This window comes from Plectropomus leopardus, chromosome 2 (genome assembly GCF_026936395.1).
Source record: "Plectropomus leopardus strain MGB_pleo_1.0 chromosome 2, ASM2693639v1, whole genome shotgun sequence".
Classification (NCBI taxonomy): domain Eukaryota; kingdom Metazoa; phylum Chordata; class Actinopteri; order Perciformes; family Serranidae; genus Plectropomus; species Plectropomus leopardus.
In genome coordinates this window covers 29,197,882-29,221,974 of record NC_142177.1, presented here as the reverse complement: position 1 = coordinate 29,221,974, position 24,093 = coordinate 29,197,882, and the positions used below count along the sequence as shown (strand labels likewise).

At 39.3% G+C, this 24,093-nt stretch overlaps 1 protein-coding gene across 5 annotated transcripts in view; it reads left to right on the top strand.

Moving 5' to 3' along the window:
* The window catches only part of cfap20dc (CFAP20 domain containing), a 41,611-nt gene that overhangs the window by 13,434 nt on the left and 4,084 nt on the right, over positions 1-24,093 (top strand). For 3 of the 5 annotated variants that reach the window (XM_088090222.1, XM_042506580.2, XM_088090224.1), the window contains 5 exons: positions 448-582; positions 2,088-2,410; positions 11,024-11,395; positions 15,102-15,347; positions 20,652-20,713. In XM_088090222.1, the coding sequence (XP_087946348.1) occupies positions 448-582; positions 2,088-2,410; positions 11,024-11,395; positions 15,102-15,347; positions 20,652-20,713 (1,138 nt within the window). The remainder of the gene's footprint in view (positions 1-447; positions 583-2,087; positions 2,411-11,023; positions 11,396-15,101; positions 15,348-20,651; positions 20,714-24,093) is intronic. The other 2 variants (XM_088090227.1, XM_088090217.1) reach the window with 1 other exon arrangement.

Below are 24,093 nucleotides of genomic sequence, written 5' to 3'. Positions count from 1 at the left end.
TTTGTGGGTTATCATATTGAAACCTGGAGTTTGGCATTTAGGCCATTAGGCCAATCTTTTTTTTTTTTTAAATCAGAAGTCACCATATTTGGATGAGAGGGTGGGGTTGTGGAGGAGAAGGGGTGGATCTGACTCACAGACTGTAGCAAAGCCTCATATACAGCCTGTCACTTAAACTGACTACACCCTTAAATATGTGTAACTATGGGCATTATTAAAATGTTAACACAGGTGAGTAGTATAAGCAAATCACCCCCTACAGTTGTTTTTAATGTTTAAATTCGCTATAGTGACCATAAGCATTTTTTTACCAGGCTGAAAACACATTTATTTCTGCTGTAAAGTTGGGCAATTTGACGTGGGGGGGTTATGGAGATTGACTGACCAGCCAAGAATCTACACAGTTTGGTGAATGTTAATATGATAAGATGTTCTTTTGGTTAACAGCCTCTCCAGATGCTGTTAATGGTGGCCACAGAAAGAAAAGTAAAACCAGGGAGAGGAGCACTCCCTCACCCAGTAGGCAGGAGAGCAAGCAACAACCTCTGACCCCAACAGAAAAGACAAAGCACCTAACAGCAGGTGAGGCTCACATCTGCTGTGAATAGACAGGGAGCATGACAGCAGGAAGCAGCAGCAGGAAGACATGTGCACTTTTCCACTGAGTGATGGTTAGAAAGGTCTAAAAAGACAGCGAGGGATGGGACAAAAGAGAATAATGTGCATATTGAGTGGTATTGGTGTCTACTTTGCATGTTCTGATTTCACCAAGTAGTTCCTTTATACTTGAGAAAAATACCTATTTCTGCTCTTAGTTTATGAATTAAATCACTTCAAAATATTGCATGAATTTTAATGAGCCTCATTGTATGCTGCATACACCATCACTTTTGTTCCCCTTTTTAAATTTTGCATAACCCACGTCAAGGCCATTTGCAGGATTTCTTTTTTTTTCTTTTTCTTTTTTTTTTTTTTAGGAGTACCTACTCCTACTCTATCCCACAGAATCCCCACCCCCTGCCACCATAACCACACACACATGCACACACCCCCACCTACACCAGCATTGTCCTCACAAAATGAGTGCACGTGCTCTGAAAGCTCATTTATGGATGTTTCTCTACAGCAATAAGCTCCTTTGCTGCAGCCCTGCCCACAGATGGAAAGTAGTTAGTTCATTAATGGTAATGTGGCACATTAAATAAAAGTCACAGGGACATCTCCTGAGCCCAGGGTTTGCCACACAGTGGGCAATTAGAGAAAGTGATTATACTGTCGAGAGGTTCGAATGTGTTCACTCATTCAGACAGAGGTGCCTCTTTTGATGTCACGCCTATCGTGGAGTTTAAGATTCAGTGCTTTGTCTTGCAGACACACACACGAATGGATGCAACTTTCATTTCAGGCTCAAAAAGACTGTACCCATATTGTCAGGGACACAGTGTCAGATATTGTAACACTGCTGTAAGATTTTCTGTTTCTACTTGAACAAAAGTGGAAAACCAAAAGTGATTAAAGCTGGATAGGAACAATATTTGCTTAGAAAATATGCCAGTTAGATTTCTAAGGATGTTTGGACAGAGCTGTCATTTCATGAGTGACAACTTTGCAGTAAACTGCTGTTCTCACTGTTGATTATGTTGTTTATATTGTTATATTGTCGTTAAGGCATTAGCATTGCAGGGCTGTTAAAAAAAACAACACAAAAATGTCACTGCGGGAGAAATTAATGTCCTCCTTTGGCAAGCGATGGAATTCATTACAATTTTGCATATTGTTATTATGAATTTTTATGTGCATATGATCAAATGAAATTAGAACGCCATTAGTCACATGATGAAAAAATTAGAAACGGATTTATCGCTCACTGTAATGAGATGCCTATCATTATACTCCCCTCAGTCTTTGCAGTTAAGACCTTCATGTGTATTCTGAAAGACTTATCCATGTATTATACAATTTCTACACTCAAAGCCTCTTTAACAATGCACTCATATGCAACAGTGTATGTTTCAAATGGAGAATTTACTCCTGTTTGGGTTAAAACCGTCTTGTTTTTGTTTTTGTTCTCTAATCTTTTATTTTAGATGAGCGTAGCTGCACCCCTGCCAAGGAAAGTTCAGGCGCTGCTCCCACACCAGCACAGTCTCCCTCCTGCTCGATCTGTCCAGGTTTGCCATGTGACCTGCAGGTCTGGAGCAGCTGGGAGAGTAATGAAGGGTCTGAGCCCCAGCTCACTCTGCGAGAGGAGGTGTTCACTTTCTCATCCCAGCCACACTCACCCAAACGAGGGCCAGGCCAGGGTGACCAGGAGAAGATGGAGATGGGAGCTGATCAGGTTCAGAGCAAAAGTGTGAGGCGGTACGAGGCCCAGCCTGAGGATGACTTCATCGGCAGTGAAAGTGATGAGGTATGTCTCTTGTATGTCTGTGAGAAACTCATGCAGGCTGTACTTCAAATACACTCACATTTGAGATGAATCTTTTGACACAAGATATAGGCCTATTACTCTGACTCTCATGACCTTAAATAGGCAAACTTGTGTTACACCATGTACAGTGACAGTATAGACAAACGCCAGTTTAAATACATGTTCTCCATTTAGGGATGTATTCTTTCATCTCAATTCTTCCGCCAAGATTCAGCGTATTTCAATATCTCACATTATGTCCACAGTTTGATTTCAGTCGGAGTTATTTGATTAATTGGGATTTCCTGCAAATGCTGAAAACTTCAAAGGTCAGTGGGGTTATTTATCATCAGATAATTTATTAATGGTTCTGAGACATATAATAAAGAATAGTAGTTTTCTTTATGCTGAGCAGGGAAATTAAACTGTTGAACTGAGTATAAAGATGATCTTCAAAGAAATGCTAATTGCTTTTACTTATTTAAAACTTTATAATAAGTCTGATAATTCAGACTTAAGAGCCTCATTTTGTTGCGCAGCTGATTACTTTTAATATAATTTATTTTTTCATTAAAATAATGTATTCTGTGCACCACATTTAAGACATAATCCACCGTAGAACACAAAACCTAAAGAAAAAACAGATACTTAAATTGGCTGTTGCATGTATTTGCCAAATGGTGTATTTTTTAACTGGTTTAAAACATCCACAGACTGCATTCCTATATGTTGTGGATATGGTACCAAACATAGACAAAGTGCAACTGTGTCATTGCATTTCCAGCTTATTTATGTTGGAGTCAACAGGAAAAAAGAACCCCTCTAAAATATTAATAGTCATTGTCAGGTTTTGGAATCAGTCAGGTGCTTCTCCCATACTCACTATTTTCCATTGTACATTTTGTGCATGTGCAGGTGTGTATGTATTGAACTCACACCACATCAAGCCGATATGAAAAAACGAATAAAACAGGTTTTGTTTGAAAAAATGTGATTCCCCTTTAATGGTGACCTTTGTAAAGTGCAGTTACTATACCTGCAGTTTCTTTGCTTTCTACAAAGCTCTACCCAGAGTTGACATTTTTCTTCAGCTTTTGCATTACTTTTTTGGTTTTGGGAGTTGTTTTATATCTATAAACACTTTACATTGATTACAAGCCAAAAATAGCTTATTATGGACTTATTATCAGCAGTGCCCCCTGGTAATACTTGCCAAAACAAACAAGCAAAATAAGGTAGAGTATCTGCTTTTGGCAAGGTAGGGAGAAATTGTGTGGCACACACAGGCTGTGAGACAGGCTGCGTTGTTAAAAAGCAAATTATCCTGTAGCTTTTCAACACTGATTTAAACACAGCCCCAATAATGAGCCATCAAAACACTTTGTAAAGGAACAAACACCCACCCACCATAGAAACATATTGCCTGGGCTTTCCTTTGTACATTGTTTTTTTTGTTCTGGGGACTTGTTGTACTTGCTCTCTGAACCAGGACAATGCACTTGCTGTTACCATTAACAGGGCCATGCCTATAACTATAAAGCTTTTAGAGGTAGTCATTTTTCCCCTCAACCTTTGCACATAAAAAAACACCAGTTCAACTTTTCAGGTAATGTCCATCAGCATTCTGGGAAATAACTGAGGATGGAAAAAGATGAATGCCCAACACTAAATTACATTATTTCACGATTAAATAACACTGAAAGTGTGTCTGAGTGGGGTGTTTAAAGGAGCACTTTTTAAAATGATCACATTAAAATCACCATCACTCGGTATGAACTATGGTTAAAGGGTGAAGAAAGAAGCATATAATTTCACTCTTTGAAAGCAGAGTAAGCATTTTGATCCTGTGTTTTGAATCTACCAGCAGAAAGAAGAGCATTTTTATGTTTTCCCACCTACAACTTCTCTGTGAGATGGTCATTTTGAAAGTGACTTTCTTCAGAGGGGAAAATAAGAGCCACACTTGTTTGTAATATCCAAAGAAAACACAGTTTTTCTACAAGGACACAATGGCTATTCCGTCAGGTAACAAAGATCATATATTGGATAACCACAACTTCTTCAAGTATACTTCAAGTATAGACTACACTCCAACAGGCTAGAGTATGCTGAAATGAATTTCTGTGATAGATTTTTATGATGACTGATGGAGCAAGGCTATTTGTGGTGGACCACAGAGTTGCAAATTGCATATTGCCCCAGATATGGTGGAAACTGTGGGATACTTGGAGTTATTATAACATCTTCCCATTGGGCAAAGATGACAATATCAACTGATAAAGTTAATTTAAATGCTCTTTGTAGAGTTTTTGACCTCAAGTTAAGCTAGGCAGCTATGACAAGCAGCTGTGGGTCTCATACAATAGAACGCAAACATGGATAGAGATACAGAGTCATGCCAGTGGTTTGACACTGTTACACTGATTTGCTGGCTGCCTCCAGATGATTAGGAATTTGTCCTTTGCTTACTATTACGTAGGGTGCCGAGTGTAGTGCAGCACAAGCAAACATCATCAAAAAGTGCACATTTGATTTGGCGAGTCGAGGTGTGGAAACTAAATGCCTGTTCACAAACCTGGTAGCTCCATCTGCTTGCTGACTTTTTTGCCATGCATTACTTTTCCTGGCAAGATTGTTTTAGATGTTAATTTTTTGTCACAGAGTTCAGGGAGTTCTAAAATGCAAAGAGAGTTTTTCTTCCCTCTCTCTACCACCCCCACTTTTGTGTGCTGCTTCTACATCACATACAGCTGTTATTTCATCCTTTGTGCAATAAAAGGTCAGCAGCAACTGAGACTACAGTTGAAATAATTTGAACTGTGAGCACATTGCTTGGTGGCAATTTAAGCTGGGCACCATCTCTTTCCACATAGAAAAACATGGCAAAGCCAGTGCAGAGTGTTTTTTCCATCAACGGTGTGTGGGGCCCTTAAGGACCAAGATATGCAGTAATATGCTACCAAAGGCATGAAAAAAGAAGATGGTATAGCAAATAAATGTGAATAAGTAATGCTGGATTAAATACTTAATTACAGTTAACTTTGTAAGTGTTTTATGTGGAAGGCAAGGCATTTAAAATATCTGTGTGTAAACATAACTTTTTTTTAGAAGAAAAAAATACAATATTCCCTATTCTACTCTTTTTTTAGTAAGGCTCTTAACAGCAGCTTTATCAGAATACTGTGTGCCTAATAAACAGTTGGATAAAGTGATATAATGATAATATAACAATAATGGGCCAAGCATTGAACCCTGGGGGACTCCACAACATTGTGATCCACTCAAATTTATGATCAACAATGGCAGCAACCAAACATATGTGTGAAACCAACTGAGGACTGTACCATTATATCAGTCTCTGTAACAGTATCAAGGGCTTTATTAAGAAAAAGCAGCATCAAAACTGATGTTTACCTGAATCAGTATTAAGACAAATTTACTTTAAAACCTTTATCAGTACAGTGCTGAGATCTGATCCAAAGCCAGACTGAAAACTACCCAAAAGGCTATTTATATTTAAAAAGTTGAGCTGAAACTCAACAACGTTCTCAAGATTAACGATGGGCCTACAATTATTTCATAGTAAATCATCAGGACCAGGTTGCCCTTTTTTAGCACACCCATTTTGAAGCAACGGAAAATAAAAGGAAAAGGCTTATTGGCAGGCTGTCAAACAGCAGACAGATGAATTAAGATGCTTCACAACATCCTCCAGCGTTTTTTAAAATGATAGCATTGAATGCTGACATTAGCCAAATGTTTCTGTGAAATTGCAGCAGTGGTCTGGTTCAATTGTTTGACATGTAGGTATACGACCACAATATTTTCTTTTTTTTTTTTGCTGAAAAAAAGACACAAACTCATTTTACCTATCGAGGGATAGAAAGTCAAGGGCTAAACATGTTGGTGGATTAGTTCGCTCTTAACCAGTAGTAAAAAAGACACGAGAACTGTTTATATTTCTGTCGATGCTGTCAGAAATATCCACACACTTTGTAATCCAGTGTGTGCCCTTGGCTGTGTGTTGGCCCTTTCACATGCAGCAACAGATAAAAAGTTTCAAACAGACTACAGAATCCTCTGGCAGTTTTGTCTTTGGGATTATCAATGTGAATGTTAAAATCACAAAACTGTTAGAATGTCAGAGAGCATCTCAGAGAAGTTATCAACAGAATTCATTAAAACTTGTTCTGTAAATTTTTAACAGCAGGATTTTTGCTGTACGTTTCAGAACAGTGCAAAGACATTATGAGAAGGCAAAATCACCACAGGATAGCCGCTGCATGCACTGAAATCAGTCTGTAAGTAGCAACAACAACAACACCACCTTTCATGTCAGCTTGAGAAAAATAAATAGAATTAAAGTTCGGAGAGGTTGGTTACAATGGCTCTCCTTCAAGGTTTCTGCTATATTGTGTTATTTCATGATATTGTTTTGATTCCACTTGTCTCTTGTCCTTGGCAGAGGAAGCAGAGATTGATGCAAGAAGTAGTCTTAAAGATATTGGAGATTAACAATTACTCTCCTGAGAGACAGCCCTCCTGTTTCTTAGTAGTCTTGTTGGTACTATTTAGTTGTGTCACAATTTTCTTGTTGTCTGTGGCCCATGGTAAAAAGGGTATGACTTCCACACCTCCACATTCACTTCTAATTGGTGGATCTAAGTTTCATGCCTTGAAACATTCTCAAGAGGTTTGTGAAAGCTGACTAGTATCAGCTAATTTCAGGTTACCAGTCAAAGCAATTCAGTACAGTAACAAAGCGAAAGGCTTGTGTTGTTTGTAAGCTGCCCTTGTGCAGTGCTGAAGAAGTGATAAAAGTTATCACAAAATATGGTTGCAGCCTTCAGTGTCCTTCATAAATGAAATGATTTATACATATCCAGGAGCCTCAGTATATATTTTTTATCAGAGAAAAACAAAAATGTCAGCAAAAGAATGTTAGCAGAGCGGAGAGCGAGCAGTAAAACATCTGCTGTGTAAGAAAACAGGAAGTCATTGTCTGAAGATATGTGAGAGTCACGGTGGCAAATGTCGAAACATTTATCTGCCTTAAATCTTGACTTTAAAAAAAGTTGTGTGCATATTGTACATGACAAAAATGGCATATGTGAGGCCTAAGAGTCCAAAAAGCACACTCAGCCTTACAAAAGTGGTTTAAATCCCATACTGTCATTAGCAAAGGTAATAAGTAAGATGTGCAACATATTTCTCAGGTCATGTCCCTTTTTTTAAATTATTATTATTTTTTTTTTCAACTAATTTTCAGGGAATTCTCTTGTACTTCTGTTGAATCTCTTGCTAATTTGGGGGTCTTTTTGTGTTCCTTATTGCCTTCTTCCCATATTTTTGAAAGAAATCAGGTCAATTTGCTGAAGTGTCAAAGTGATAATTATATGTGTACAGTAATATGTACAGTAAAAAGTGCAAGACATGCAACACAGGTTGTGGGACAGTTTTTAACATATCACATCAGCTTCACCTCAAAGCTTTAGCTGGCTAAGCCACCATTTTCTGCCACCATGGTAATAAATCCGACTGTGTTTAGCCATCAGTTGGCCTGATTTTGATTTTCATTCATTTATGGCAGGTCGCTCATTTCTCAACTTGGAGCAATATCATCTTTCAATGTGTTGCATCAGATTTATGCAATTCTTTTGTGCTAACATTTGTGTTTAAACATAGAGAAATATTAAAAGCAAAACAAAGCAATGAACCTGCATTGTATGAACTATTTGGAAATGTATGAGATACAATAGACCAATGTTAAAATTTGTTTTATTTTCAGGGAAAAACAGTTGCTTTAATTCAATAATAAATGAGAGAATGAACTGTGCAGTAGTATCGTAATTGTTTATTCACTTGCAGTTATTGAAATGATAAAGCATAGAGAGAAAAGAGAAAACAAATACCATATGGAGCAGGTGAGATAAAAATCTCAAGGGGCTTATAATAGCCTTTCACCCCAAAACAAAGCTCAGAGATGAAAGAAAACGCCTCAAAAACAGAGACAGCAGAAGGAAGATATAAAGAGATAGAGAGTGCAGCTCTGAGGGAAGCTTTAAACAGTCTAATTCATGAGAAACAATGTCTATATTATGAACTTTAAAAGTGTAGGTGTGCTGGCAATCTGGCTCTAAGTATTCGTCAATTGTAATCCTCTTTATTTCATGGAGAATAGCAAAGGCTGGTGTGAATACTTGGAAAATATGGTTTACAGCATTTTGCATTTTAATCAAAAATATAACTCAAATGTATCACTTTGACTAAACTAAGATACTAAATCAAGGGATCAATTATTGGTCTTGTTGACATAGATTTTGTTACCTGTTGAGATGGTGTAGAACATTTAAGGAACACTATCTAAAATCTTTGTTTTGAATATGAAACATTCACGCCTGTGGGCTTGAATGGTGGCTCTGGAAAGTTTGTAGCTTTCTCCTTTGTGGACGACGGCAGCTGCAGTCAGCTTTGATTCAATAGTTAAAATGGATTCCAACTGTGACCCACTTTCACTGCAAAGAATATATCAAAATGTCCACAAAAACTTTCCTCCAGCATCATCATACCACACATACTGGTTACTCAGTTTGGTCCAAAACAATCCTTTTTTTTTTCTGATATGGATAATTGTTCAGATTCTGTGTGCCGCTCTGAGTTTTTTGTGTCCATCAACTACACTGACATGGCGATGGGATTTTAAGAATGGTCATTTACCTGTGTTGACGGTGACAGAAGTGCTTTTTGCTGCAGGATTTTTTGAAAAGTTTCCATGGCGTTTTCTTCTCTCTGTGAAACTGGGTCACAATTGGAATCTATTGTTACGGTTGTGAATCCAGCTGCCGTCCTCAGTAGATGAGCAAGTTACAACCTTTTCAGAAATGTGTATCTTTCAAGCCTACAGGGGTGAGCGTTTGATATTCAAAACTGAAGATTTTAGTGTGTTCCTTTATTGTTGAAAAAAGCCATGTGTCTGTATGTGCAGTGTGCATTATGTAACCTGATTGGTAGGCGACACATTGTGAACTACATCACTGAGTGTTAACTTTGGATCTGAAGGTGGGAAAGATTAGCAGACTTAAAGAGAATGCCATTACCCTTTTTAAATGTGAGGTTAATTTAGAGCTAAGCCACCAACACCTGGTCAATCCCAATGACTGTTTGCCATCTCATCATCGTGTTTCATTAAGCACACATCAATCTAAAGGGCAGAGTGCAACGTTAAACTTGTTCAGGCAACATTGCAAACATTATAACAGTTTACCATCTTGAGCAATGATTTATCATCCTTTTTATAGCGTGTTTAAGGCTGCATTCATACCAAATCAGGCATTACGGCTAAAACGCCAGCTCTCCCACTCAACTAAGTGATGGGAAGTATGTTTGGGCTGTGTTAGTGGGGTCGCAGGGGATGGGGGGGAAAAAAGAAGAAAAAAAAACAGTTAAAACACAATTAATTTTTGGAGAATGCAACTCGATGTGGCCATGTAGCTGTCAATCAGACTGGAAAGACAGAGTAAAAGAAAAACTAAACTATAAATTAACAGTTGTTGTGTACCATGCTTATACTATGACTTTATGCCTCTGCACTGGTGATAGCCGTTGACAGAGGCATTAGGATTTTTGGGTTGTCCGTCTGTCCCCTTTGTCCTTAGACCCTGACATCGCCTAAGGAAAAACTCCCCCCAAAAACCCCTGTAACGGGGGGTGGGGGTGGAGGGATCCCTCTTCCAGGGTCAAGAATGAACTGATTGAATTTGGTGGTCAAAGGTCAATGTGATCCATGTGCTGCATTACTGTAAGCAGGATGTCTTATGAGCATCTTAATGGAATTTCTTCAAATTTGGCAAAAATGCCTACTTAGGTTTAACAATGAACAAATCAGAATTTGCTGGTAAAAGGTCAAGGTCACTGTGACCTCATGAAACATGTTTTTGGCCATAACTCAAGGAATTCATACGTTAATTATGACTAAATTTCACATATCCAAATCTAAATCCAAAAGGTCACAGGTCAGCTTCATTATGACATCATGATGTTCTGCAAAAACACCTTTTCTGCCCATTACTCAACTTCAGAGGTCAGGAACAGAGGGGGAGAGATTTGGTCTGACACTGAATTGGTGACACTAATCTTCGGTGCCCAACCTGAAACTGTGCTGATGTCTGTAGATCTTCTGTGATACCGAGGGGTAGATGTGTGTGAAGCAGCCACGTTTTAACAGACATGGATATAAACTGTAAGTGCAACTCGACTGGTGCGCGGAGGCGTACAACCGTGTCGCAGTATATTTAGTTTGTATGTGCGCTCAGTTGTGTCCTCTGTGGCAGTAAAGATACTATAGTAATGACAATCAAAGGAACTCTATGGATCTTTTACTCCAACACAAACTAAGCCACTAAAGACAAATACCAAGACTCTGTGATGGGGATACTGAATGTTTATAGTTAGTCTCCACCCTCCACTCCCCCAAAAATAGACCATTTAAGTTTCACTCCCACACCGCAGCACAACCCTGCGGCTTATCGCTGCAAAGCCTGATTTGGTGTGAATGCAGCCTTACAATCATTTTAAATCAACATTATGTTCACCAAGTTCCTGTATTTCTTTCAGGATAAGAACTACACCAAGTTCCAGCATCAAACAACAAGTGCTGAGTCCAACCCTGCCACTCCCAGATCTCTCACTCCAACTACGGATGTGCAGTGTGAAGTACATCCTGAATCTCATAACATGGAACATACAGCACCGAAAGAGCTGAGTCCAGCTATCACCACCATGCATCCTCTCAGTGGGAGAGCTGAACCAGCTGGGATCGCCCCCACACGCTGCCTCTCACCCAGTGTGGCACCCAGCAGGCAGGAACACAAATGTGGCCCACATGTATCAGAGGTAGTGAACCAGGCTGTGAAAGGCAACAGCAGTGTTTCGCTTTCAAGGAGACTCCTGCAAGAAGTCAAACTGGATGATTCCACACAGCTCAAGGTAAAACTTCTATTTACAATATTAACAAAGAAACTGGCCTCACACAATGTGCTATGGCTCTTTATTTTTTGTTTTCATGACAGGGAGACTTACTTTGAAGTTTCACCTCATAATTAACTGAGTAGCTGTCAATTGGCCATCATCCTTAATTACCTCCACGGTGAGATGTGTATGTTTGATGCTTCATGTTATTGCCACAATATTGGATTACCTTTCATTGTGTCAACTCTAACAAAGCAAACATGCTCAGCGTTTGTCAAATAGATGTGACACTTTTCCACAAAAACAACAACAACAAACACCTCAATGGCAAGCTGCGTTTATATATTTTTTTTCTTTTTTATAACGCTTTTGATTTCAAGATTTTAATCAATAGGAAAAAGAGCAGGCACACCTACAAGTAGGCATGTCAAATACTAGAAATTTAGGTGAAGGTCAATATCGATATCACTGAAATTCAACAATTCTCAATGCTTAATTTGATACCACAATAAATAAATAAATCAATAATTCCCGCTGTAGTGACGGAAAGATATTTTAAATTTTACAAGACATCACTAATTCTTGGAAATTAAATATGTTTTTACCAAAATGTTTGTGTTTCAAGAACTTTGCATTACTGCTTTCTGTAGGTTTTATGCCCTTGTGTAAAGATATAATCGTACAACTAAAAGCATTTAATTATTTTTTTTCAATTAAATGCCTATACATAATGAAAGTGTAATCACAGTGGTAAAATCAGGGTGAGTTAACGGTGCGGTGCTACACAGCTTTGAGCTTTTTTAAGCATGTAGTTTTTGTTTGATTACTGGCAAATGTTCTACATATTTTGAGTCTGTGCAACTCTCAAGAATCCCTGTAGGCGACTGTTTCTACAAAAAATAAAAATAAAAAAAGAAGCTTTGATAAATCCACTGCGCACTATTTGCTCAGCAAGAAACATAAGATAATGTTATCAAGTGGCTGGTAAAAGAAGTTGAGCACTTAAAAGGCTCAAATAAAGATCAAGATATTTTTGAAGATCACAACAGAATAAAAAAAGAGAGTGAATACCCCCCCACAAATTTCCATTATTTTGATTAAATTCCATCGGAATATCTTTGTTTACAGTGATTGTCATTGCATCCTGAAGTCTTCAGTAGACGGGCTTGGCTTCGTTCAATTTAAGCTCTGGTGTTCTGTCTGGCTGCCTCTCTTTGCTCAGAGTAATGTGTGATCACTGCTGATTTGGACAGCTAAGGAGGACTTGTGAAAAAGTTTGTAATGCTGCGCTGTGAAGGATCAGACTACGGTCTGTTACAAATTGAGGTTGGCCGCTGCTCCAGTTGAAAAGATCCAGGATCAGACGATAGTCAACTGAAGCGATCACAAGGCCTGAAGGGAGATCTGTCACTTGGCTGTTGCTTTCTGCATTTACGCAACTCACTGCTGAGACTTGTCCCAGCATCCTTCATCAGTGCAGCTCTTGACTGCTGATTTGTGCCAGCTCCAGCAGGCAGCATGCAGTGAAGGCTTTGACTGAAAGGTTGTCAGAGAAATATGACAAGGAGTTTGTTTCCCTCCCTGCAGCCTTGGTTTATTGACTGCCATTGATTCAACACCAGGGCAACACCAGGCACAAATCAAGTTAGCATGGCACTCTCTCGAATCAATAGATCAACTGTTAAAAGACATTTCCTCAGAGGGTCAAAACAAAGAATTATGTTCTGTGTGGGACTGCTGTCTGCTGGTTTAGGATTTACTCTACTTCGCCGGTTGCACAAAACATTGTATCAACTCTGTGGATTTACTGTGTATGCATGACTAATATATTTATTTAATCTAAATCAGGACAAGTATGTAACAGAAATTGATGCCACACACCACAACATTTAAAGCGTAAGTGTATTTGCAATGCCTGTCTCTAGGCATGTCGCGATTTTAAGTTATCCACTTATTGTGTGATATATGTGCATGATGATCATTTTGATGACTTCATTATTGCCCGTTGTGTTTACATGTGTGTAGAGCTGCATGATATGCAAAAAAAATAATAAAAAATCATATTGCAATTATTTTAAATAATGATAATTTATCTGGGTACTAAACAAATATGTTTTTCCTGTGTCTGGAATATGATTTGAAGGCTTGGGAATCCCTGAAGCACTACAGTGCTTAATTTATAGTGGCATATTGTGAGACATTTTACCTTTAACAAATGGATGATAGAAAAAGAGTTCTTTATTACAAAAGTGAACTGTGCAGGAGAATGATAGACAGGATGACTGGCTGAGTTGAGGCATGATCTGTGTTTCTGTGGTTTTCTCCTGCTGGAGGTGTGGACAGAATGGCTGGCAGGGAATCCTGGCAGAGATCACGAAATAGGTCTTAGCAAAAAAGAAAACACACAAATGGGCAAAAAATGGAAAAGATCAGAAATAGAGCTGGACTTGCCATGCAACAAACCATGTTCAGCAGCAATCCAACAAGAATGACTGTAGACTTGGCTGTCTTGTAGGCTTGATTGCAGGCAGGTGTGTAAATTGCAGAGTGTCACAGGTGTGTCAAGTGAAGGAGTCAAGGGATGGGAGGCAGAACAAAGGAGAGATGAAACCAAAACACAAAAGGCACACACCAAACACACAAAAGTGACGGGAAAAAATAAACAAAAATCACTGATACGCAGACACACATAGGTCACCTAGAGCCAACTGTGACAGTCAAAATCAAAAGTTTCGCATCAGGTTACTTGCGTGTATATGGCTGCTGGAGTATTTTTGGTGCATTTTGCAACTGGCAAATATTTGCCCTCAGCAGCTGTGGTTGCACTAGGAGAGGCAGCTAACAGTTAACTTGGTTGGTATGAACACATAGCTGGATGTAACACAGAGGCTCTGTGCCCTGAAGTAGAGTGAGCCTGTCATTTATCGCAAAAAAAGTTTTAGCATGAATTAAATCCATTCCTCTGTGAAATTTTTGACTATCACCTCCCCCCTATCATCTCTCATACGTAGCCACTCCCATGTATAAGGGGCTTGCCTTTCCAATATTGCTCACAAAACACGCCTGCGTCACCTTCGACTGAAAAAAAGGACGGCTAGTGCAGTGGCTGCAAATGAAATTGCCATTGCTATGCTTTATGGTATTGCAAGAGGAGAAGTGCATTACATTGCAAGAAAAGTTGCAAATCACTCAATGGAAACTCAGTCATCTTGTGTTTTATTGACATTGTGAAGAAATCGCTTAATTTTTGCCCAAATCTGTGATGGAAACCCGCCTAGTGACATAGTTTATCGTTCATTTCTGAATCTCGGTAATGTCAGGAGAATTTCAGCTAGATCTCAATGGTGACAGGCTGTCACAACACTGAGTTACTTAAATTTCTTGCTAAAGTTGAAAAATTTAATTTTGAGTGGACAGATCCAAAGGACAAGTGGTTATGGGCAATGAATGAATGAATGGACAGGGAGACAAGAATTCTGCGCTTTTGCGACCATCATTTTACATCCAACGTGTTCATGATGTCGCCCGTTGTGAATTCACGTTTGTTTGCATCTTTGCATTGACTTTGTATGTAAACTTGCCGCGTGAAATGCCTGCATCACGTTCAGTGTGAACACACCATAAGAGGCTTGTTTTTTTAAAATCTTGCCTTTGACCAATATATTACTAAGTGTAAATCACTGTCATTGGGATTGCTTCTAAATAATTAATTTCTGTATTACAGTCGATCATTTCAAAGGGAGAGGAAGACGACACACTGAAGCCTGTTGACTCCAGCTTACACCTGCTTAGCAGTCTACAAATGCATGGGGATGATGATGACGAGCTTCGAATGCTGGCAAGTCTAAAAAGGGAGCAGGAGGAAGATGAATGTAGAGCCTCAGGCCTCAGTGCGTCTCAGATCCACCAGTGTAATGTCAGCATCAGCATGAGCAGTGACGACGCCTCTACCTGGACCCACATCTACACGGTCTGTGCTATCATCCTCCGCTACTCTTGATCTTTTTTTTTTTTTACTGTTGATTCTTTACTAATGAGCAACACTCATGTGCAGCTCATCCACTATTTACAATCATTAGCACGTTGTCCCTCTCTCCATCTCCTGTCTGGAATAATTTTTTCGACCCTGGTTGATCCTCACCCTTGTTAATTTCCATTTCAAGCCCCCAACTTATGCCACCATGAAGTGCTAATGCACCTCTTTCTCCAGCATGTTTTCTGCATTACAAAAGATTATGGAGATAGAAACACATTAATTGGCCTCTTACCACTTTTAAAAGCACACCAGCATAATATACACATTTCCCCCCAGTGACTAAAAATTATTTAGGTCATTTGAAATGATCTTTTTAGAATTCAAAGATGGTATAGTTTGCTCTTGGCTACTGAAGGTCATTTAGATCTATGGTCCATTAGCATACGCACATTGCACTTTATAAAGCGAGAGAGCACTGCCCTGTCTGGCCCTGCTGGGTCCACTGTGGGATCCCCAATGAATACAGCCATTACAGATCCCCGCCTTATAGGCCTGTTACCGTTTCTGCACATGCAGGTATCCATAAATGCACAGAGGTTTAAGCAGAACACACGCATAGAGGTATTACCACAGGGATTATCATCTCATGGTTCCTTATAGAGGACACAGTGATGTGGTCACCAATATAAACATCTTTAGACCATACAGAATAAACAGTTTTCCACGGGGACGGGATGAGATTTACATTTGGCTTGATCAAACCCCGAAGTGATGTTTTCCGAATCAGCCGTAGTGATTTACAATTCTAAACCCATATGGCAACAGCACCACCATCAGTATATTAAGAAAATGCTTTGCCAGTAAAGAGAGAGGAGGAGACATCAAAATAATTTTTCAAATGCAAATGTAGTTTTGGTCACATATAAACTTTAACCCTTTTAAAGCTGGAGCGACATCACTTTTATTGTCCTGCTTTGACAAGTATTTAAACCTTCAAACCCAGAGCAAATTGCTGTGTTTCTTTCAAAAATACACAAGAAATGCTCACATTGCAAGATATTAGTAGATTTTGAGAAATGTATTTAACAAAGGGAAAAAAGCTTGGGAAAAACTACATGTACAATTCTCATAATTTTTTAAGCACTTTTTCCAGGTTGTGTCCTGTTTGATTTTTAAAATACTTTTTCATTGTTGTTGTTGATGTTGTTGTTGTTGTTTTAACAAATTGTCATGCAATTTTCTTGTACTTTTTACTAACGTCTTGTAAATTATGGGGCTATTTCGTCTTTTGTTGCTCATTGCTTTCTTCCCATGTTTTTTTAAAGAAATCAAGCCAATTTGCTTGGGTTTCAAAATGTGAAAGGACCTAAAAAGTGCCTGTAAATGATTAAAACAGGAGACAGTTTTGCGGCCGAGGAAGAGAATAGTCATCATCTGTGGCTGTGACTCCTCCACTAGAACTGACAAGCCATTTCTTGTCCCTGGACGCTGTGATTCGAGTGGCCCTGCTGTTGCTATCTATGCTTCTGTCTCTGCTGCTAAAGCTAAAGTACCAGCCCAGACTTAACTTCACCCCAGACGATTGTATGCTGTGCTTTGGTTTCTAGGTTGAACACAAAAGAATCACCTTGTAGATTGTATGATTGTGTCAATTGAGATGTCAGACACCTTAATACGTGGTTCTGGTTTTGATACATTCGCTCTGTGGTCACAGGGCTGTGGTAAAAACTGTTATGTCAAAGTTTTTTCCTCTTGGACCGTGATGTGTGATTACGGCTACAGATGGCAGATTAGCTAAAACTCCAACCAAAATCGTTCTTGTATACTCTTGGCTTGAAAAGTGGCAGTTCTTGCCTTCAATGCGAACTTGTCAGTCACAATGAACTACAGTGGAGATGTTAAATAGTCAGCTCTGACATGACGGTGAGCCATCAGAGACATTTTGTGATGGAATGAGAAGGTTTATTAAAAGTTTCAACCATGCCACTTTCACAATTCATTATCGATGAAAGCAGACTGACTGAATTCAATCTCGAATTTGGCTCGGGCAGTATCCATTTTTTATACCTTCATACCTTAAATGGTCGTAGAAGTTCACTGAAGCATCCATAGTGACACACGTTTAAAACATTCGCATTAATTTATCTTGTGATCATTCAATAAATTAGCCTCAATGGCCATCACCAGAGAATAAGAACAAGTTGTGACCACTGCTGTACCATTGATTAGCTGCTTAAGTAATGCAGTCATAAATTACTCCTAAATAAGGATTTACTATTTAAGTGCCATATGTAAATGTGGCAGCTATTCCAATGATTGATTAATTGCGGCATTAGATTTTGGGAAAAACATGTTTGATCGGCATTTAGCAAGCCAAACACACTCAAATAAACTCACTTGAGTTGCTTGCTCACTGAAACATGGCTTTGACGTGTTTAACACTAAAGCAGTGCTTATACTTCATGAAGAAAAGATCCTCACATTGTTTGTCAGACAATCTGTTCCTCCTCGATGTCAACGCAAGAGTGCCCAGGCCAAGAATTTGTGTAAGGCAAGTAACGACATAATCGTTTTTGATCAGTTGATTGATTAGTAACTGTAATGAGACTGAATTTAGAAAGAGTAACATGTTCCATTACTGAGTTACAGACAAATAAAGATGATTAAAGTAACCACCCAACCCTGATAGTAGGAGGAAAACGCCAGGAAAGTCATAAGAGTGAACAGATCCATCGGCAATAACTGGAAACGGTTGATAAATAAGGCAGTAAGATGGATGTTAAAAAGAAATGATCTGGCACCAGCACTGTTTGGTTGAACATCATTGCCAGACAGGTCTGTGCAGCCCAGAAATGCTGTGTGGCGAGGTTTGACAAACAAATGTTTTGAACCAAAGGTTTCTGCTGAGTTTTATGTCTCCATAACAGAGGGCAGGCAAAAAGCCAGAAATGATAGATAGAGTCTACAGTGATGCTGATCAGAGACAAGCAGAGCTCTTTTAGGTTTTCTGATTGTTGTAGCACCGTTTGACCCAGCGTGCAGGATAACAGATGATGCACAGCGGTGGATATGTAGGAGGGGAGGGATAGTGCAGCTTGAGCACTAGGATAGCTAAATGTTTGAGCATCAGTCAAGGAGACCGATCAAACAACAGAGGTGCCAGCTCTAAGAGCCAACTAGAAGTTGGGCTGTGTTGAGGATCTAGGCGTAGCCATGCCTGGAGTGTAGTGACTTTTTAGCCAAGACCTATCCTGTGTTTTTCTGGGAAGCTTTTCAGCAGGTAGTTCTTCTGCAGCTACAGCCAGCCAGTGCTGCTGTGTTCACTCACCGGCCACACTCTGCTGTTGAATTAAGAGCCAATCAAAATAAGTAATGTACTTCTGTTAGCAGCAGATGTACTTGTAATTCTTTTGGACCAAAGTGTTCCTTTTGATTCTGTCGTTCATGCAATTTTAAATGACCGTTTTAGGCACTGGGTTTTAATATTACAGATAGAGTACAGAAATGGTTCTGCTCCCAGTACCTCCCCAACAGAGTTTTCTCCATCACCTGACAGGTAACTCATCATAATCAGTACATATTACCTGCAGAATTCCACTGGGACAATTTTAGGTCCCTTCTTATTTTTAGAAGAGGATTATATAAGGAAGGCACTGGAGTGCATAGATAGCTTAAATTTACTTAAGGAATGCAAGGACTACAGCTTCAGCATGACTGCTTCTTCATCAACGTCACGTAACGTAATAGCCTTTAAACAGGCACTAGACTTAAATAGCCTCCTGAGGCTGTAATATGGTCTTTAGCTTTGACAAGATAGAGAGGGTAATGCACTTGTGTTTCTTACAGCTGGATATTACTGTATATAAACATAATTTGAAATTATTCTTATCTTCTGCCTCCAAGTCTCTTATAACCACTCTGGCCAAATCAGTCAGCTTCTCACTCAACGTTGACAACTCCATAGTTCCTCCCTCCCCCCAAGTCAATAGTCCTAATAGGTGTCGTCCTTGGCGACGCATTATAATTAGAAGCATACATCAGTAATATAACTCGGCCTGCATATTTCCACCTTATATCGACTGTCTCCGCACGTCTCTCACACTTAATAGCACCACCATCCTTGTCAACACTTTGGTCATCTCCCGCATTGATTACTCTCTCCTCTCTGGTCTTCTGCTCAGGCTCCTTCATAAACTTCAGTTAGTTTAGAACTCTGCTGCCCGCATCATTACCAGAGCTCCCTCCAAATAACACCTCATCCCCGTCCTTCAACAACTTCACTGGCTCCCTGTCAAACATCACATTAATTATGAGATTCTTCTTCTCACCTTTAAGGCTCCCCATAACCTCGCACATCCGTACCTCTCTGCCATCCTTCATCCCCCCACACCCTCCCGTGCTCTTTGTTCTTCCTCCTCCATGCTCCTCACTTCGCCACCTGCTTGTTATCTTCTGTGGGGTCAAGAGCTTTTAGCCGTGCAGCCCCTCGTCTCTGGAACTCTCTTCCACAAACCATCCAAAACACACCTTTTTAGACTTGCTTATGCTGTAGGACCTTATACTGTACATTGCTTTACTTGTGTCCTGATATTTTGCCCATAAATAAAATGTAATAATATTATTATTATTATTATTATAATTACAAAGAATGAAGCTTTCAGTTTTCTTTGTTTTACTACATCGCTGTGTGTCATGCATATCCTTACTGTAATTATATATTCATCTCTTGAAACTAAATAATATTTTTTTTAAAAATGATCAAAAACAAATTAAAAAAAGAAGAAAGGCAGTGATTTCACTTGCCAGTTAAAACAGTACACAGCATATAAGAGGGCTTTTTGTCTTGATAGACTGCATAAGGATTCTATAAACTGAAGCTTTAAGCTTAATTTGAGGTTGCACTGATGTTTTTGTGGAAATTGTCCTTGTCTAGCTTGTGCTCAGTCATTGATGTGTGCCTGTAGATTTCAATGAGGCATTGTATGTCCACAAAAGACGTGTTGCCTCCTGTGACAGTTTATCTGCCATAAAATACACATTTTCTATTCAGAGACAACCATCATTTATCAAGTAATCAAGCTTGAATGGCAGTAGGTTGTTCTGAACCTAAAAAACATTTTCAGTCTTGTGCTGTAGGTGTTTATTATATATCTTTTTAGCCCAACAGATCACTCCGTGGTCTTTAAAACTTAATGGAAATAACTAAGTATTAATAATATTTTTTGGAAACATTTTTTAAGTACCCGAGTTCTCTTAATAAATCCTTTTATTTATTTTTTTCTTATATTACTGATTCAGCCAGCTAATCAGGGTCACCACTATCAGAAGGAAATGAACCCCCTCCTGCAATCAAACCCGAGGTAAGTGAGCACATGTCACACACAGCTGTAGCAGAATTACTTAGCTGAGCTCCAAATATGTACATTTACATTATAAAGTACATGACAAGACAAGGTCGGCGTAGTCTTAAAATAGAAACCAAACACTTGTGTAGTAATACCACATCTTTTCAAATGATTTGCACATTCTTAAATGTCGTGCATGAGGGTCAGGCAATGAATAGAGACATTTTCTTTTAGAGGAACTGTCGTGCTGTTTCCAGAAACCCAACTTCTGTGTGCACTTTGTTGTAGTTAACCAAGCAGAAGCAATAATAGTCGATAAAGAACAATATCCAACCCAGTCAAGAGAAGAATGTCGGACCATGTGTCAGCAAACTTTCCTTACTTTTCGCATGTGTGTTTTCTTGGTATCATACTTTGTCCCCACCCTAAATTTTGCCATTTTTTCAGGTCTGTTAACACATCTGTTAACAGATGATCTGTTTCCCTCAGCAGCTGTTTGTGAAGTTTGACTAACAGGGTGCATAATTGATCAGTCAATCTGAATAAAGCTGATCTGATCATATCGATGGATAAGAGAAGCAGCTCCTTCAGAGGCGAGAGACAAACTGTGCCAAGAGTACACTCAGTGCCTGAAGTGCAATGCATAACTGAATGGTATTTTAATAGTGCTCCTAATGACAGTCCAGCTCCAAAAAAAGAAAATCAAAGCATGGGGACAGAGGTTTTAATCGTGGCAGGCCACCACAGTACATTAACGTGTGGGAAACCCTGTTCTTCTGCTTAAAATACCTCATTTAGGGGCACAGTCCCCGCTAAAACACAGCAATGTCTCTGTAAAAAAACAACTGCTGCAAACACAGAGACAGGTCACTACAAAACACACAAGTTCCACGGATGCGGAGGCAGGTTGTGGCTGAGGTTGCTAAGTGACCATAACCACATCATCGAAAAGTTGAGCTCTGTTCATCTTGGGGTGTGGCCATTGCGCCTTGAAAAATAGGTGCTCGGGAACACGTGCACATCGTGACAACATGGCGTATGTGCACGCCTGCTGCATGTCTCCATTGAAAACGGTAGAATGGCGCGCACAAAAATAGTCAGCTTACATGCTATGTAACTTTAGCTACACTGATATGAAATGTATGAAATTTTCAAATTGTATTAGTGGTTTGCTACGTCATGTCAAATGCCAACATTTTCTTTTGGCGAATGGCATGCAGTTTCATGTTTTGCCTGACAGAAAATGCCCTGTTTTTGTATTTGTCTACATGCGCTTAAAATTCACCCTGAAAACCATAATCAGATGGTAAACCATTGACTGTAGAATTAAGGCTAAATGTCAACTGTCAGATAGATATGCAAACTAGGGCTTATCTTGCTCACAGATGAGTCTGAATAAATTGAGAGTGTGCCAGGTACTGTAGTTTTCTTCTTCCATAGCTGCTATTGTCATTTTCACAAGTACAGATAATTACTCGCTTATTATTGTGCTTGTCAGACTCTTCACCGGCAACTTTTTCTTATGACATTTTCTATCTTCTTGATAATTAATGTTAGACAGAAACTTTTTGGTTCAAGTCCTTGAAGATCAAAGGCAGGGGTTAGACTCACCATTTAGCACAGCCTCTCAGCAGTCATACGAGGAGAAATCCATCATTGATGAAGCAAAGGCCAACTTCTGCATGGCAGGAGCCGTGGTAGTTCATAATGCAAAGCAGCCACGAGTCATGTTCCACCTCGTTTTACCTGCCTACAGGTCAAAACCAGTGTAAAGTTCTAACCTCAAAAAGAAAACATATTGATGAATGGGCTTTTATTACTGGAGGAGGCAGAATAATTTACAACCACTATAATTTGGGAAAGTGAATCCAGTACCAACTTCAGGCTTATACAATGGTAAGGAGAACACATAATGTAGCCCAACAAATGTAGTGCAAGTTGAAAAAGTGAAATGAGAGAAAGTAGAAACACCAAGAAAGGTAGATTACAACACTTCACCTGGAAATATGCTACGTAGTGTGTTGAACAGTAAGGAGCATTCGTATTAAGCACTGAAAGAGTATCTAAGAGAGTAATCTTTTCTTCAAATAAAGTTAAATAGGATTCGGAGTTTTCAAGGCTAGATGAGATAGAATTACAAGAAGTGTAACCCTTATTGACATTTCAATCAGATCTGTTATTTTTCTGTTTCTTTGAGGGAAAATAGCTCTGAGGTTAGGCTTGAATCAAATCTTCAAGTTTAATATGTTAAATCAGAGCACGAGGTAAGAAACTCTTCAATACTAACATTAATAATACAGTGTCACACGTTACCATCAAGAGCACATTGCATATTGTTTAAAGTGCAATCTCTGGGCAATATTTAAAGGCTTACAAGCACTGCACATCCATCTCAAGACCCCACCATGGCAGCACACATTATGGATGACTCCCTTTGGTTCCCTCGGAGGGTTCTGGAGACCCCGAATCACCCCGCTGAGCTCTGTCTCTGCACGTCCTCATCTCTTTGTGGATGTACACAACCATGCGCCGTGTTACAAAACAAGACAAAGGCGTTGCATCATAGGTCTGCTACTCAAATTATGCAACCACCTCCTCTCCAACAGTTGTGATTTATTGATGAAAAGCGAGGTAGCCTGTTGTGAACGTATGTAGACGCCCATGCATTTAGATACTTTCATATTTCAGTGCCGACATGTTTTGGGGGTAGTTTTAATATTCAGCGAGGTTATGCTGTTTGTTTGAATGTCCACTGAAATGAATATTACTATTGACAGCTACCTCAAACATAATCCCTGAGTCACACAACAGCATCTGCAGCTGTACTACTGAAATTAGACTTAGAAGCAAGCCTCGATTTACATATCGGAGAACAGCTGCACAGGATTTGTCGTTGTTTTCGCATCTTTTCTTTTAGGCATTTAATTCCAAGACACCCTTGCAGTGAATTCTATGATGGTATTATTTGACCATCTTGGCAACACTGCAAGGCTTCCTCGCTATTGAGAGCTAGTTTTCCTGACAGCTAAAAATGCTCCTGTTGCTGTGCTTAATGTTGCCAGGGCTTTTCTAGCATTTTTAACATGTTTTCTATGCGTGTGATACTTGTGTCTGCCTTTGGTGGGCAAAGCAAATGTGAAACCACAAATCAGGCCGTCACAGGGACCTTGAGTAGCAATTCATTTGTTTTTACAATAAAGGCAATTGTGAAATCCGGTACAACTGCCAGGATGTCAGATGGACAGTGTTGCCTCTACACCGTTTGACTTGAAGATATTTGGAAAGCTTAATTTCAATATTCTTCACAAATGTGCAAAAACAGTGTACTCACTCAAATTAAATCAAAACTATTTCCTCCTTTTATCACGGGTTCCTCCATGACTGGATTATAATGA